General features: G+C 39.8%; 1 protein-coding gene across 1 annotated transcript; it reads right to left on the bottom strand.

Moving 5' to 3' along the window:
* Positions 1–2470: 2470 nt before the first annotated feature.
* LOC122975649 (NXPE family member 3-like) lies at positions 2471–9335 on the bottom strand. The gene is made up of 6 exons (XM_044344179.1): positions 9321–9335; positions 7269–7700; positions 5580–5875; positions 3987–4057; positions 3558–3764; positions 2471–3463 (listed from the first exon to the last, which is right to left on the bottom strand). Exons 1-6 carry the CDS (start codon positions 9333–9335, stop codon positions 2910–2912), a joined length of 1575 nt encoding a protein of 524 aa, XP_044200114.1. The 3' UTR covers positions 2471–2909.
* Positions 9336–16213: the final 6878 nt, after the last annotated feature.

Consider the following 16213-nt stretch of genomic DNA (forward strand, 5'->3'; position numbering starts at 1 on the left):
GGCTCGGGTCGGACTCAGGCTCATTTAACTCCTCTCCTTTCACTGTGCCCATACACAGAAGTACATGTGCATACATTATAGTTCTACAGTTCTAGGACTATGCAGAAAATCAGGGAGAAGTTGGAGCATTGTTCTTCATTTTCTGTAAATTTACATTAAAGAAAGGTAGGCCATAAATCTTTATATACTTATTTGCTGCTGGATTACGTAGCTTTGTTTTATTCTCTACCGCATGCTTATGCTTATCTGTAATGGACAGTCGATATAATATTTGTGGGCATGATTGTCAGTGGCACTGGTTGTTATGTTTGAGGCCTATAATAAGTTTATTTCAAAAGTTTGATTAAATAAAGTATGACATTTTGCATTAATAATGCTTCATGTTTCTATGACAATGCAGACAAAATATGTGTGGCTCAACAGAGTATCCACATGTTTGTGTTGATCAGAGAGCGCGCATCAGAGAGAGCTTAAAGTGATATTGGTGTTGGTCTCGGGTTGGGCTTGGGCTGGAAAATTGCAGACTTTGTCGGGCTGGGGCCAGGCTAGGGCTTGTACACACCTAGCCAGAACCGGGCTAGAGCTGGAGTTTTTGGCCCTTGCAGGGCTCTACTGCAGATGACATAGTAGCATCATGGTCCTCATTATCTACACACAAAAACAATATTAAGAAAAGTCCCACCCAGACTTATTCTGAGGCAAATGCTAGAAACGTGTGTGTGTGTGTGTGTGTGTGTGTGTGTATGATTGTAAAGGTGAAGAAAAAAAAATTTACATACAGATATCTGACACTTGTAGATAGGCTATGTTACTAACTATTTGGCAGGTATTATGCTCCCTTACACAAAATCAGTCAACTAATGTATTATTGTATCACAAACATTTGATAGCAAAGAACAGGCGAGTGAAATCAATTTACAGGTGATTATCAATAAATAACCATCGTGACCAATGAGCTGTGGCATGTTGGAGGTTGCAGATGACATAGCAGCATCATGGTCCTCATCATCTACACACAAAAACAAGTCAACATTGTATTAACGTTACTGGTATTTTTAGGCAAGTTGAAGGTGGATAACAACATGCCATCTTTATCGTCGTCGATTCCACTCCTGTTCTCGTCACTGGCACAGTTGGTGGAGTCCATGCCAACATTAGCATCATCAGAATCGAAGACAAGCTTCACCAGGGCAAAACGTGAGTCGATCACCCAGCACTGCGTCCAGTTCATTAAAAAAGGGACAAGTTACCCTGCCCCTGCCACTTTTCTTCTTGTTGTCCTTGGCATTTCTGTATGCCAGTTTAATGTGTTTAATATTTCGTTTTCATTCATTCGTGACATTGCAGCCAGGACTGGTTGTAGCTGTTTTCCACCAATTGCTTAGCTATTGCTTCATAAATGGCACGGTTGCGATATAATTGCCAAGTTTTGCTTGTATACTTTTGTTTACAAATTGAGAGCAGACACTTGGTCTCATCTTGACTCCATCCACGAGTGTCTTGAATATCCATAGCTTTCTTGCTGCTTTCTTGCTGCTTTCTTGCTGCTTTCTTGCTGCTTTCTTGCTAGTAGCTGAAAATGGACCTGTGTAAAATTTTCACATATATATACTATGTACAAATATATATATATATATATATATCATAATCCTCTATTCATACATCACTTCTTAGACAAGGCAGATAGAGAGAGCAGCCAGCTGTTCTACCTTCTCCGGGTCAGGTCAACCTCTCCTCGTGGTCGTTGTCACGAGAACCAGTATAGGGACCAGTTTGGCTCGGTCCACCAGATCGTTTACAGATGACCTCACACATTACAATCAACTGTAGGTCAGAAAGTGTAAGGATGCCATGTGTTTGAGCCGCAGACCTCCATTTAAATGAGCAAATTTTAATTGTGCTATTGTTTGTGTAGAGAAAGAGATCTACATCTAATAAAACATAAATGCCAAACTTTACATGTGATTATTTCATATCTGTTTGTGTAGAGAGTGTATGTTCACTAGTACCGTACTGTATGTATACTACATTTATATATGTGTGTATGTGTGTATATGTGTGTGTGTGTGTGTGTGTGTGTTTAATGGAGAAAGGTGACCCATCTGTACATAAGATTTTAAATTCTGTATTTAATTCTGTGCTGGGCAGAAATGTACTGCTGCAGTCTGGGACATGGGCTGCTCCATTATTTATTAGAGAAGTACAACAGATTCCTTGTACAATCCACGAATGGAATTCAGTAAGGCAAAAATGCTGCAAAATTGTGACAAATCAGTAGTTTGCCCTGTCTTGACAGAGGAGACCTCAGTCATGTCTCCAACATTCCTACCATTCCTACCACCTGTCTCTTCATACAATATCCTAATTAAGAGTCTCTCCTAGAACCATGTATTTGTCCCGAAGCGTCATAGTATGGATGTCACCGTTTGGTGCATGCAGTCATTCAAAGAATACACAACAACCCAAACAATTACTGTCAAAATAGTTTAATAATCCACATACTCAGAAATGCAGAACAATAATTCTAGAGCACGTGTTCCAACCAGAACGTTTTGGCAGCGCACCACTCAGTTGTAGCATGGATGTATGCTAGAACCCGAAAAACAGATAAATTCCCCATAACAATGTAACAGAGACAATTGTACAGCAGTATTATGTAACTACAAGAAATCTGTAAATAGTTATAACCTGATGTGCTACTCCGCCTGGGTCAATATGTGGATTGAGTCTCAGTTTCTGTGTCCCGACGTTCACTTCTGTGGGTCCCCCTCCCCTATAAATGATGTCTCCGCCCTTACCTCTCCCTTTTTTTATTGTACTCCATGGGAGAGGTAAGCGACATTGCAGTCTTCCTGTTAAATTATGGTTGTGAGTTTATTTGTTAGCTTAAACTTGTGTAGTCTTCCAGTCTAGCCGGCCTTTTGGGGGCATATGTAGGATAAGAGGACATCGATCATATTCTTAATAATGGGAGGTTGTGGATGGAGGCTGTGTGGCAGGTGGTGGGCCAAGACCATCTCCCAGGCGTCCAGCACACGAACATTCAGTCCTTTGAACATGGCCCTGAGCACCTTGTCACGCTGCAGCGAGTACCAGTCACTGTTGGTCAGCGTCTCATAAAGCGACAATGCTTTGAGATTTGCAGTACGGATGACGACCAGCGTACCTGGAGCCCTGTCCAGCAGGCGCACCACCGCCCTGCGGATGCTCCGCAGCCGCTGGATATAGAGCTTGATGGGGAAAGTGCTGAAGTGAGACCAGATGCCAAAAACAACAACGGTGTTCATACCTCCAACTAAATCATCTAGTTCATTGGCAATGTAGCGCAACTCTTTGGTTGGGACATTGACAAAACGGATAGGGGGACCGTGGCAGCGGTACGTCACCAGAATGTTGTTTGCATAGTCTAAGGCCATAAAGGGCCCAACTTGCTTCAGGTTGTGCAGGTTAAACTCCTTGAGATCTAAAAGTATTAAAGAGGAAACACAGTTGGGACACATTAATAATGTTCACACTGCAGCTTGAACTGTTGTCAGAGATTTCTTTTTATTAACTACCTGGTAGTGCTGCATTGAGGTGTTCAAACCACTGCCTGATGGTAGAGTCTCCATACAGGTGGACCACCTTGCCTTTCAGACATTGACTGATAGCAGGGGATGTGTTGAACTGGCGGACTGGGGTGCCACCTAAGGCTTGCCACGTATCCTGGTAGTAATAGCCAGAGGGTCCAGACTTCACACTGCTGCTCTTTACCTCTGGTTGACCTGAGAAGAAGTTAAGGCATTATAGCTGGCATTATTCTATATTTTTCCTATTGTCAGAACATCCCATTAAAAGATTAAAACCAACATTAGGCTTGTAAAGGTAATGGTAGGTTGTTTGTAAATGTTTCTTCTCGCCTTTTTTTACTTGTAATTGTCTGTAGCACATTAAAGTTTGAATTATTGTTACAGGCAGAGGTTGAAGTAGTGAAAATTCTGCTTTACCTTTCATTTTTGGCAACACGTTGACATTTGCCAATCCTGAAGCCTTAATGGAGACTTTCATGTTGACACCACTGAAGAAAAAAACATGCATAATGAAATACTCATATGTAGCAGACAGCTGTTTTCAGCAAAAAGCATTGATAAACCAATTGCACACTATTTGCCTAGCACCTATTGAATATATATTTATATATATATAGAAACTCTAAATGATTGCTTATGTTGCTCTGTGTAAATACACAATTGTTTGCTGACAAGTACACCATGTCAACAAGGTTTAGAAATAAAATGTAATAACCAAACCATTTTTCATGCAGAGACTAATGTATATTCCTAAAATGGTCCAGTACATGCAGAGATGCTGCATTCGTGTCACAAAAGAAGAAAAGTTGACATCTGCTACAGCTTTGAAATGTGTATCTTTATGTTTTTTAAAAGACCACATCCTAAATACATGGTTAAAATGTGAATTAGAATATAACTGAATAACAACAAAATAACAACATTAAACTGGAATATTTGCATTTTCTGAAGAAAATGCGTGTGAGAGCTGGAGGCTGTTAGCTGCTGCGGCTGCAAGCTGCTGCTCCAGCAGCAATTTTAAAAAATCTTGTAGCGCCACCTACAGGTGAAATTGTATCAAATGCAACAGACTTGCTCAGCACACCCATCTGTACAACTTTGCTAAATTTGATTACCATGGAATATTACATTTAGGAGATATGGCAGTAAATAAGTAGTATGGTGTTGTTTCACTTATGGCCACAAAGTAGGGGTATTGGTGCCATGCTTCAATATGTCATGGACATTCTCATGAAGAACTTGTGTACCAGGTTTAATTTTATTAAAGACAACAGAATTGCAGAAATATCATATTATAATATATATACCCCATGTTGGTAGAACTGTATCAAATGTTACACATTTGTGTATTATGGCTGTATGTACAACATTCCCTAATTTAGTTGCAATCCAATTTAGCATTGAAGAGTTATGGCCCGCTAAGGGCATCAGAGTCATGCCTTCGAAAGTTTGATAACCAATTCCAGACAAACTGTAAGTGATATCCTAAAACAAGCTCATAAGTTTTGTTCAGGGTCATCTAAATATGGTATGTACCAAGTTTGGTAAACATTACATGAAATATGTGCCAAAAGAAGCAAAAGATGTGTCTACCAAAAAATCAAAAATGGCGGAAGATTTTTCCAGGTGCAAATGAGCGTGGCCTATGTCATTCGAATCAGCTTTATCCAAGTAACATGCTGTACAAATATTGTTTTGCCACGCCACACGGTTTATGAGTTATTAGCCAAAACATAAAACACGTACAGCATACATCTCCTTACCAAGATGTACATTTTGACATTGAAACAAAGTTTGTATGCCAAAAAACAAAAGCGAAATAATACTAAAGAAAGCAAAGATAACATTGTGAGAGCTGCAGCTCTCACACCATGAACATAAACTTAAGTGAATCAGGCTTATTATTTGATTTGTATCATACGCACTCTTGAGATTTCCACCAAGGAGATACATAGTATTTATTTATTATAAGTCAAACAAAATGCCAGTCCTGTCTCTTTGCTCCTTTACCTTTTAAAGAGTTTTTCCTCCTTGGCCTTGAGTTTTTGATTGAATCCTCCCTTGGAGTGGTTGATCCTGGCGTCACAGCTTAGCTTCTTTGGCTTGTAGCAGAACCACGGATCACCTGTGTGGAGGTCAGTGTAGTTGCACAGTGGCTGCTGGGTTGGACGCAAGAAGACATTACAGGTGGTAGTTTCAGACACTGTGCCTGAGCGGAAGACACTGTGGAAATAAACCCTATCCGGCTGTTCTCTGGTCAACCTTTGCAGCACTGTGACAGCCTCACTGGGGTGAACCAGTGTCACCTGATAGGACAGAGAACCAGAGTTCAAATTTCATACCCATTCCTTGAAACCATGTCATAGCAGTAAAGATAATTAAAGTGAACACTACTTAAAGTTGCACATTTCATTTCAGGTGTAAACCAGATTGATCTCCAGATGCTCATGTCTGGAGAACTAACCATTCACTTACCTCTCCCCTTAGCAGCGATTGTCCAAATCATAGTTCAGCAACCATAACTAGGCACAGAGGACCTGTCAATCTTTGAATTTCTCCACATGGTGAAGTGGTGTGCATGGGGTTGTAGTGAGAGCTATACTTGACATTTAAAGAGTTTGCAAAGTGCTCTCTCTTTTAGAGTAAAAGCTTAAGAAATGAATTAGTGTGTTTGTCTGCTCTAATGTAATTTGCAAATGTTAGCATGTCCGGCTAATGAGCTTACTACCTACAGTAGTAACCCAGCATTAACTAAAGGACAAGGAGCATGTCATACTACATTACTTTTGGGGGTTGCAGGTTACATTAAAAAAGTTCACTGAACATGATGCCAGCTGCAGCAAAGCCTCCCACTAATATTTGTAATTTTGTTATCTTTGTTTGAAAATGTTTCCAATTTTTACTGCTTTGTAATACAACTCACCATACAGTTTGTAATATTTGTCAAAAAGTCTAGAATAAACAGTAATTCATATCAGCTGGTCCAGAGTATGGCACATCAAGCTGGCATATAAAAATCCTAATCATCAAGTGATCCACTACAATTTTTTCATGAGGATGCACCTAAAAAGGCTTGCCAGGGTCTCATTGAATGATTCTTCTAAATGCTCAAATTTTCCCAAACTCCAGGCACACAGGTATGATGTGGAAGTCCACAGAGGTTGATAGCTTTTCTCCTGCTCTGCTTTTGTTAAATGATGACAAAGGTTTAGATCCATCTGTTTCTCATTGCTGTATTATGTTAGTTGGTTTATACGCTGCCAATAGTTGCCACTTGATGGAAGAAACCTTTTTCTCAATATGTCAATGGCATTTATTACTCTTGGACATACATACATAAGTTTAAATTTTCCACTAACATATTAAATGATGCTAAACAGGATAATATTTCTCAGATCAAATCTTTGATTGCTGAATTCGTTTAGCACTTCTCAATCCTGTGCTAGCAATCAAATCTAGACTATAGTAGAGTGGTTATCTTTGATAAGAATGATTGACAGCATACAGAAGAATCTAACCACTGCATGAAATAAAGGACCCGCTGTTTTGGAAATTACTAAGGATTTTGAGTAGTAAATCTGCCCCGGGTATTATTGCAAACTGCATATGTTTCATACAAGAACAAAAAGTTGACAGGCCTAGCAACAGTAGCTGAGTAACAGTCACAATCATATTTAACATCATATTTTTTAGCATCACCTCAACATGAGCGTTTCCCTCCCAGAGTAAAGAAAATACAGCAGAGTAGGAGCCATCGAGATGATCCAGCACTTGCCCAACCACACCTGCACCAAGTGCTCGGTTGTGCAGACGGGCGAGTAAGACATCTCCCCCAGACATCTTAGGACGACCCTGGAAGTCATACATTTTGATCATAACTTCCAGCTGATCCCCTACATGCCACTGTCGTCCACTCTCCTCTGGGAGAATAGTGAAGGTACTGTGGGCAGGATCGCTGGTCTGCTCCAGGGAAAGAGGATCTGGCAGGGATGGAGTTTCAGGCCAAGCAATGGAGTCTAATAATAGGCGTTCCTCGAGAGCATCTTCAGGGGACTGTGGCTGAAAGTTGTAGAAGTGGTGTTGCAGGTGAGGTCTCGTGACAGGAAAGGTGGTGATCACCTTATGCTGAAACTGGGAGGGGGGTCAAGAGAGTGATGTGACAAAGTTGTATATCAAAAAAATTATAATGTAAGACAAATGAACTAAATGAAACAAAAAGACTGTTTTTCCTGCCCCTCATCAGAAAATCACTGAATATTTGTAGGGGTTGATGAAAGAAGTTGATCAAACACTCAGTGATAACAGCAACATGAAAAAGAGAAAGGAAGGAAAACTACAGTCAGAATGTCCTTACAGTCCATTTCAGTAACAACTGTAGCAATAAATAAATGTTACTTTTCATATTTCTTGTTACAGACAGTTATACAGGTTGATGAATTTAAGGTGTGCTATTTATCAGAGAGCAATTTTTCTCCTTTAAAAAAAACCTTCATAATGAATTTTCAAATGAGGACAATGTTACTGTTAATATTTAACGCAACTTAAGTGTTCATACTGGTTATTCTGGTGGAAAACTAATGTAGTTTTGATTTTCCTCCTCATATAAATCTCAGAAGTGAAGGTACAAATATAATGTTAAACTGGTCTGAAATGTCTGTAACAATATTCTTTCTATGCATTGGGTTTTCATTGTGGAAGTACTGTATTTGTTTCCACTAAAGAATGTTGCAAAAAACAAACATTTCTGCACTGAACTCATGAAAAGACCAAACCCAACAATGAATTGATCCTACTAACAAGTATTGTCCGTGTAGCCTTGGCCTGATATATGTGGATTATTCCTCTGTTTCATAGAGCTCAGTTGTTGCCCAAAAACGATTAAAAACACATCAGTGAGCCAAACTGTTGCACTGGGTGACATGTTCTTTTATTACCATTAACATGGGCCATGTAGTTCATTTTGAATTAACATCTTCATGTGCACGTCATACACTGTTCTGCTGCCATAAATACTCAGCAGTGCAGCAAATGCATATCTATCTATGGTTGAGAATAGTCCCCAACAAACTAAAGCAGTTTTGCAATGGGCCTGGGTTGTTATGATTTAGCCGTGCCATGATGACACGCGTTTCCACTACACCCTCACAGCAGGGGCAAACCGCACCACTTTGGTAATGCATACTACAAGGGCAGCAACTCCCACCAACAGAGCCATGCCATCAGTACCTGATTGTCTCAAAAATATGTCTTTATGCAAGCAACAATAGAGAAGGGCATTTAAGAGTAACAGCATCAGCTTTAGCTCAGTGTGACTACCCTGCATAAGGGGAAAAAAGCTGTACATGTTTTTGACCTGTTTTTAAAGATTTACATGTACGTCTTCAGTAGAAACTAATGTGCTTGGGGCTCAGAGCCATAGACAGGGTAGGGAATATTTTGAGAAATGGACTAACACATTGTTGGTTTTGGTCTTTTGAAAGGATTTATTGACAATAAGAAAAAAATATAGATGGGAATAATAAAATGAAAATATATAAAAGTATAATTATTTGAAGGAGTTTCTGCTGTCAGCCAAATGCATGATTGTTAGCAAAAGAACTATTTTCCTCGAATTGCATTTGTTTAGAAATATGAATGAAGGACATTACTGTTATCCAAAGCCATATTGCATATGAAAACAATGTCCTTAAATCTGACTGTTTCAAACAGGGTCCACCCTTCAAGCAGTCCCACTCAAGACCAAATTCTCACCTCCAGAGCATCCATGTTAAAAAGAAAAAAGATGAGGACAAACGCAGCCAGGAAAAAGGAGATGGCAGCAAACTTCAAACAGCAAAAGCTGACCACTGTTTTTCTACAAGCTCTGGCCTTCATGATTGATGATCAGTCTTAATCTGTGGCTATAAAACAAAGAAACAGTGTTAATTGACACCTTGTTTAGCTGTATTTTTGTTAGTGATTACTTGCAAAAACATAACCTGAGTAGTGAAATGATCTCTATGCAAATAGTGTGGTATGTTTGCCTTTCAATCTTTTTTACTAAACTTAATCCAGTCACCCAGGACATTCCTGATTGATTAACCATCGACCAAGGCCATAACCAAAGTCAGCAGCATCACTCCCCTTGCAGTTTAACATGAGGATTCATCCCCAGGTGGCCCAGTCATTTACCCGTTGAAACATAATGTAAATACTTCTGCAATCTTTTGCAATCTTACACGATATCTGTGGGTTAGCTGCCATAAATGGCTATTTATCAAAAACAGGAACTAATACTTCTAGTAAGGGTGGAAGAGGAGAGGACAGACAGTTGCACCACAGCCAGGGAATCCAACCACCCATTGGTTGAGTGCTGGGAGTATCCTATCTGTGAAAGGGGTTAAAAAAAACCAAAGTAAAACCAATAATTCAAATAAAAACACAATGCTATCAAACCATACCACTATCAACAGTGACAGGACTCCCAGTACACAGACCACACCTGTCAATAACTGCTATGAATCATAACAAAACAATACTAAAATAACCACAAGAGCACTATTACAAATTAGGTGCAACATAAAGATGAATTTGCGATATTTTAAATTAATATGTTATGTATCAGGTATCTTTTTTACAGCTTCTCATCCTATAATAAAAGTTAAAGCAACCCCATTTAATTATTATTTAATTATAAGTACAATATATCACTGTTTTTGAATTCCTACCACTACCCTTATATCACCACTGCATGGGTTCTAGGGTCGCCTTGCTACAATAACAAATGGTGTGTGAGTGTGAGGTGGAAAATCTATGAGAGGCCACCTCGGCCAAAATTAAAAACTTCACTTGCACATACATACAGTATATACAGGTTCTAACCACTTACACATACATGCATACTCTCATGCATATACATACATACTATATATATATATATATATATATATATATATATATATACACACATCCAGTTGGACCAGACACCAAATGGACTTTACCTTACCAGCTCCCTGGCACAAAGTCAATCAATCAATCAATCAATTATTATTTATATAGTGCCAAATCACAACAAAAGTCATCTCAGGGCACTTTTCACATAGAGCAGCTCTAGACCATACTCTTTAATTTACAGAGACCCAACAATTCCTCCATGAGCAAGCACTTGGCGACAGTGATAAGGAAAAACTCCCCTTTAACGGGTAGAAACCTCAAGCAGAACCCAGCTCTTGTTGGGAGGCCATCTGCTTTGGGTTGAGAAAGAAAGAAAGGACAAAAAAACTCCGGGGAAGAAGCCAAGTTAGTAACATGTAATGATGGTACATGAATGCATACAGATGTTGAGGAGGAGGCGACCTGACCGGCTCTAATTATGAGCTTTATCAAAAAGGAAAGTTTTAAGCCTACTCTTAAACACAGAGAGGGTGTCTGTCCCCAGGACCAAATCTGGAAGATGGTTCCATAAGAGAGGAACCTGATAGCTGAAGGCTCTGCTTCCCATTCTACTTTTAAAGACTGTAGGACACCAGTAAGTCTGCATTCTGGGAGTGCAGTGTTCTAGTGGAGTAATACGGTACTATGAGCTCTTCAAGATATGATGGTGCCTGACCATTAAGGGCTTTGTAAGTTAAGAGAAGGATTTTAAATTCTATTCTAGATTTTACAGGAAGCCAATGTAGCGAAGCTAAAATGGGAGAAATGTGATCTCTTTTTCTAGTTTTTGTTAGTACACATGCAGCTGCATTCTGGACCAGCTGGAGAGTCTTTAGGGACTTGTTAGAGCAGCCTGATAATAAGGAATTGCAATAATCCAGCCTAGAAGTATCAAATGCATGGACTAGTTTTTCTGCATCTTTTTGGGACAGGATGTGCCTGATTTTTGCAATATTAGGTAAGTGAAAAAAGGCAGTCCTTGAAATTTGATTTATGTGGGAGTTAAAGGACATATCCTGATCAAAGATAACTCCCAGATGCCTTACGGTGGTGCTGGAGGCCAGGGTAATGCCATCCAGAGTAGCTATATCATTAGATAATGTGTTTCTAAGGTGTTTAGGGCCAAGCACAATAATTTTAGTTTTATCTGGGTTTAGTAGTAAAAAGTTGCAGGTCACCCAGGTCTGTATGTCCTTAAGGCATGCTTGGAGTTTGTTTAACTGATTGGTTTCATCAGGCTTCATTGATAAATATAATTGGGTATCAACAATGAAAATTTATGGAGTGTTACCTAATAATACTACCTAAAGGAAGCATATACAAGGCAAATAGTATTGGTCCAAGCACAGAACCTTGTGGAACTCTGTGTCTAACTTTTGCCTTGATGGAGGATTCATCATTAACATGTACAAACTGAAATTGGTCTGACAAATAGGACTTAAACCAGCTTAATGTAGTTCATTTAATGCCAATTAAATGTTCCAGTCTCTGTAATAGGATGTGATGGTAAGTTGTGTCGAATGCGGCACTAAGATCTAACAAGACAAGTATTGAGAGAAATCCTTTGTCTGATGCAGTTAGGAGATCATTTGTGACTTTCACCAGTGCTGTCTCTGTGCTATGATGCGCTCTAAATCCTGACCGAAAATCCTCAAATAAACTATTGTTATGTAGAGAGACACATAACTGATTAAAGACTGCTTTCTCAAGGATCTTAGAGAGAAAGAGAAGATTAGATATAGGTCTATAGTTGGCTAAAATGCCTGAATCAAGAGAAGGCTTCTTAAGAAGAGGTTTAATTACAGCTACTTTAAAAGAGTGTGACACATAGCCTGTTACTAATGACAGATTGATCATATCTAGTAAAGAAGCGCTAAATAAGGGTAAGGCTTCCTTAGGCAATCTAGTTGGGATGAGGTCTAAGAGACAGGTTGATGGTTTAGCTGAACAAATCATTGAATTTAGCTCAGGAAAGAAAAAAACAGTCCAAATATATGTCAGGTTTTACAGCTGTTTCTAAGGTTCCTGTGTTTGGGGATAAATCGTTGCCTGTTGAGGGTTTTATGTCGTTAACTTTCTATTGTTGTTGAGAGGAGCTCACTTCAGGGCAGTGGTATCCTTAACAGTCCTTCAAGGCTGCTACAACAAGCCAACTGTTGTATTGGCTAACAGAAGCAGCTATCTAGTGCTTAATAAAAGAAGTGAAATGTAACCTCTAAATCTGATAAAAGGAAATTTGGTTGTTGAAAGGGCCTAAATAACATGTAATGTTTTACTGATGTGTTTAAAAATATAGTTTGCAATTTGCACATGTAAATTTATTTTATAATATGCTACTCTATCAATTTATCTATATCTCACTGGTCTTCTTCTCTGTAGTTCATCACATCCATGCACGTTACAGTGGTAGAGAATTGAAGAAAGAGCCAAGATGGCACTGGAGTGAGCGGTTGTATGGACCTCAGCTGAGGAACGACTCTTCGGGTTTTCCTCACTAATATTTTGTTTAAGTTTATTTAGGTTGCAAATACGCGTACTTAAATGTCAAATTAATTACCAAAGTTGCCAACTACCAGCTACCGACTGTATTTTTTGGAAAAACCTCCTTCTCTTGTAACACGTCTTAGCATCAACTTTTTGAAGCTAGCATTAGCTTAAAAAATGGAAGACCAAAAACAAACCTTCATCATGGAAGACCCGATGATAGAAATGGAAATGGACAATTCAAGAGAAAGGAGAAACAAGTATGACTCATTCCTATTTCTGCAAATCAAACGAAGGTGGTGAATGTGACTCTTGCCCCAACACACCAGCAAAGAACGGCTCAGCTAAGACAAAGAAGGCAAAGATGAATCCTGAGTTATCTCTAGGTGAAGAACAAGATAACATTAAAGCTGCAAGCAGCGATGATCGGGCCCTCGCAACCCCAGCGCATGTCGAAGTGACGCTCAGTCGAAGGGCTTTTGTCAGTGACTTGTTGTGTAAAGTTTGAGGCATATCCAACCATGTACACTCAAGTTATATCAATTTCCTCTGTCATGGCGAAACATCAAAACTCAACGCCACGCCACGGCCAAACCATCATGATCATACACTACTCTAGATGACACACACTGATTTTGAAGTCCTTACGATGAAATCTGTAGGAGGAGTGCGTTAAAATACAAGGTATGCGAAATGGCCAAAAAAAGGCGAAAATTGACCAGTTTTTCAAGATGGCCGACTTCCTGTTCAACTTACAATAAGGCGTCAACAGACTTTTTTGTGCGTCTTGACATTATACATGTGCCCTGTGAATTTCATCTCTCTACGTTAATCTGGAAGGCGGGGCTTCAATTTTGAAATTTTAAAGGGGGCGCTATTGAGCCATTTTGTTACGCCCATTAAGAGGAACTACATAGGTTTTTAGCTGGTGTCTCTCCAGACATGTGTGTCAAGTTTCGTGACTGTAGAGCAATCCATTCTCCCTGTAAAACAGTATTGTATTTCATGGCGAAGGATGTGTCGCCATGGTAACAGCATTCAGTTTTGGGTCATGAGCTGCCAAATGTAGCATCACCAAAGTCTCGTTTATTAGCTGACTTAATTTCAGGTGCATCAGCCAAATTTCCTAGGAGTAATTAGACAAAGTACGACACGTGTTACTTCATGTTGCCAGTAGGTGGCACTATGACTTTCGCTAAATATGAGACTGAACATGTGTTCAGACCGAGACTCTTAACAAGCATATGAAATTTGGAAAAGATCAGACCACGTGTAGACCAAGTTATAAGGCATTGAAATTTCATGGCGTCACATCAAAATTCGCCGCGTCGCCATGGCAACACCTTTCAACGAAGGGTCACCAACTTCATAATATAAGATCTCCAAGGTCTTGAGGCTATTCTCAGTAAATTTCAGCTGGATTCCATCACCGTGCTGCCCACAGGGCGTCAGAGCGTAAAACATGTAACTTCCTGTTGCCAGGAGGTGGCGCTATGACTCATATCCTGTATTGTCACATGGACCCGTTCAGGGCGGGACTCTTATGAAGCACAAAAGGTTTGGCTCTCTTAGGATCATGTATGCCGGAGTTATAGCCGTTTCATTTTTCATGGCGAAGGATCGAAATTCGCCGCCCAGCCACGCCCCCTAGGAAAGACTAATGAGAATTGTTTTAGCAACTTTTAATCTCCTATGCCTGTAGATGATACGGACCGAATTTGAAAGTCCTGGGGTCAAATCTCTAGGAGGAGTTCGTTAAAGTATGCGGGCTGGAAATGACAAAATCGGTGCAAAATTTCAACTTTGATACAAAATGGCCGACTTCCTGTTGGAGTTAGGCTATGTGTCCTTGAGACTTTTTGGTGCGTCTGGTCATGATACATATGCATACCGAATTTCGTTCTCCTACGACAATCTGTATCGAGGGGCTCAATTTTCTTGACTGTCTAGGTGGCGCTGTCGAGCCATTTTGTCCCGCTTTATTTCGAGACCCATAAAATATCGAAATTTTCGCCAGTCCTGACATCTGTGCAAATTTTCATGAGTTTTCGTGCATGTTTAGGCCCTCAAAAATGCGTTTGTTTCGGAGGAATAATAATAATAATTAAAGCTGCAAGCAGCGTTGGACGGGCCTTCGCGCCCTTGCGCACATCGGGCCGCGGCGCAGTCAGCTAAGCTTCTGGGAACCAAGAAAACGTTTGGAGATGATCAGTGTGAGAGTATTTTGACACACAATGCTAACCAGTGTCTCTCTGTGAGCCCACCCCTCTGTTCACAGACAATTATATATATGAGGGATATTTCTTACAAGTGTGGTGTGCTTTTATTTTGAAAGTTTGATTGACATGTGTACTGTCAGGTGTGTAGAGACAATAAGTAACTGCAGCTGGACACAGAAAAATACTCATATATTTGAATGGAGGGTGTGAGCGAACCCACACCTTTTTGAACATTTACTGCTTCCACATAATTTTAGATACAAACTTCATTTGAACTTTATATGAGCCACGAGACTTTGACCTACAAATCTTGAATTTACATGTGTTTTCTATCTTTTATTGTTTTTGAGATATTAGAGTGTGAGTTTTAAAGTCTTTTCTTGCTCCTCCTGTGATTTTATAATGAGTGTGTATTGCGGAATGTTTCAGAGCACTGAGGGAGTGACATCACCAGGAGCAGTTGGAGAGGAGGATTTTAGAGAACGCTTCTTGTGAAATATCCTCATAAATCCCATGACTTTGGCCAAATCCTACATAAAAATCACATTTTTTTGTAGGAATTTTCGTCGCGAATCCATTGATACAGGTTTGAAAGTGGTCGGACTTATAGTTTAGACGCCAGATGCCCCAGTTTGGCACAAAGTCCATGCCCAGAGATTGCCTCCCCATTGGTTTACATTGTAAGGTGTAATGTCGCACTCCAACTTTCAGGGCTTACTAAATCTAAACCGTTCGAGTTATTACAACGTTTTTAATAACTTTTGCTCAACACAGTGTGATAAGTCATGTATTCAAGTTTGAAGCCGATACCATTAACGCCCTCGGAGGAGATAGCGTTTGTTCGGGGGCCAAAATTGGGGCAAAGTCTTATTTTGAAAAGCTGATTGCAGACTTCCTGTTGGATTTAGGTCAGGGGTGTCAGCGTATGATTTGTAGGTCTTGATGAGACGAATAATTGAGTTTTGGTTTGATCTCTCTATGACATTCCTACGGGCCGTGGCGGCCATTTTAGATACATAGGTGGCGCTC

Source organism: Thunnus albacares, chromosome 23 (genome assembly GCF_914725855.1).
Source record: "Thunnus albacares chromosome 23, fThuAlb1.1, whole genome shotgun sequence".
Classification (NCBI taxonomy): Eukaryota; Metazoa; Chordata; class Actinopteri; order Scombriformes; family Scombridae; genus Thunnus; species Thunnus albacares.

Bases quoted from the DNA above. Each gene is read 5' to 3' on its own strand.
- LOC122975649 (XM_044344179.1), bottom strand. The intron at 3,765-3,986 runs GTAAAGCAGAAT...ACTTCTTCTCAG, and splicing joins CGTGTTGCCAAAAATGAAAG to GTCAACCAGAGGTAAAGAGC. The intron at 3,464-3,557 runs GTAGTTAATAAA...TAATACTTTTAG, and splicing joins CCTCAATGCAGCACTACCAG to ATCTCAAGGAGTTTAACCTG.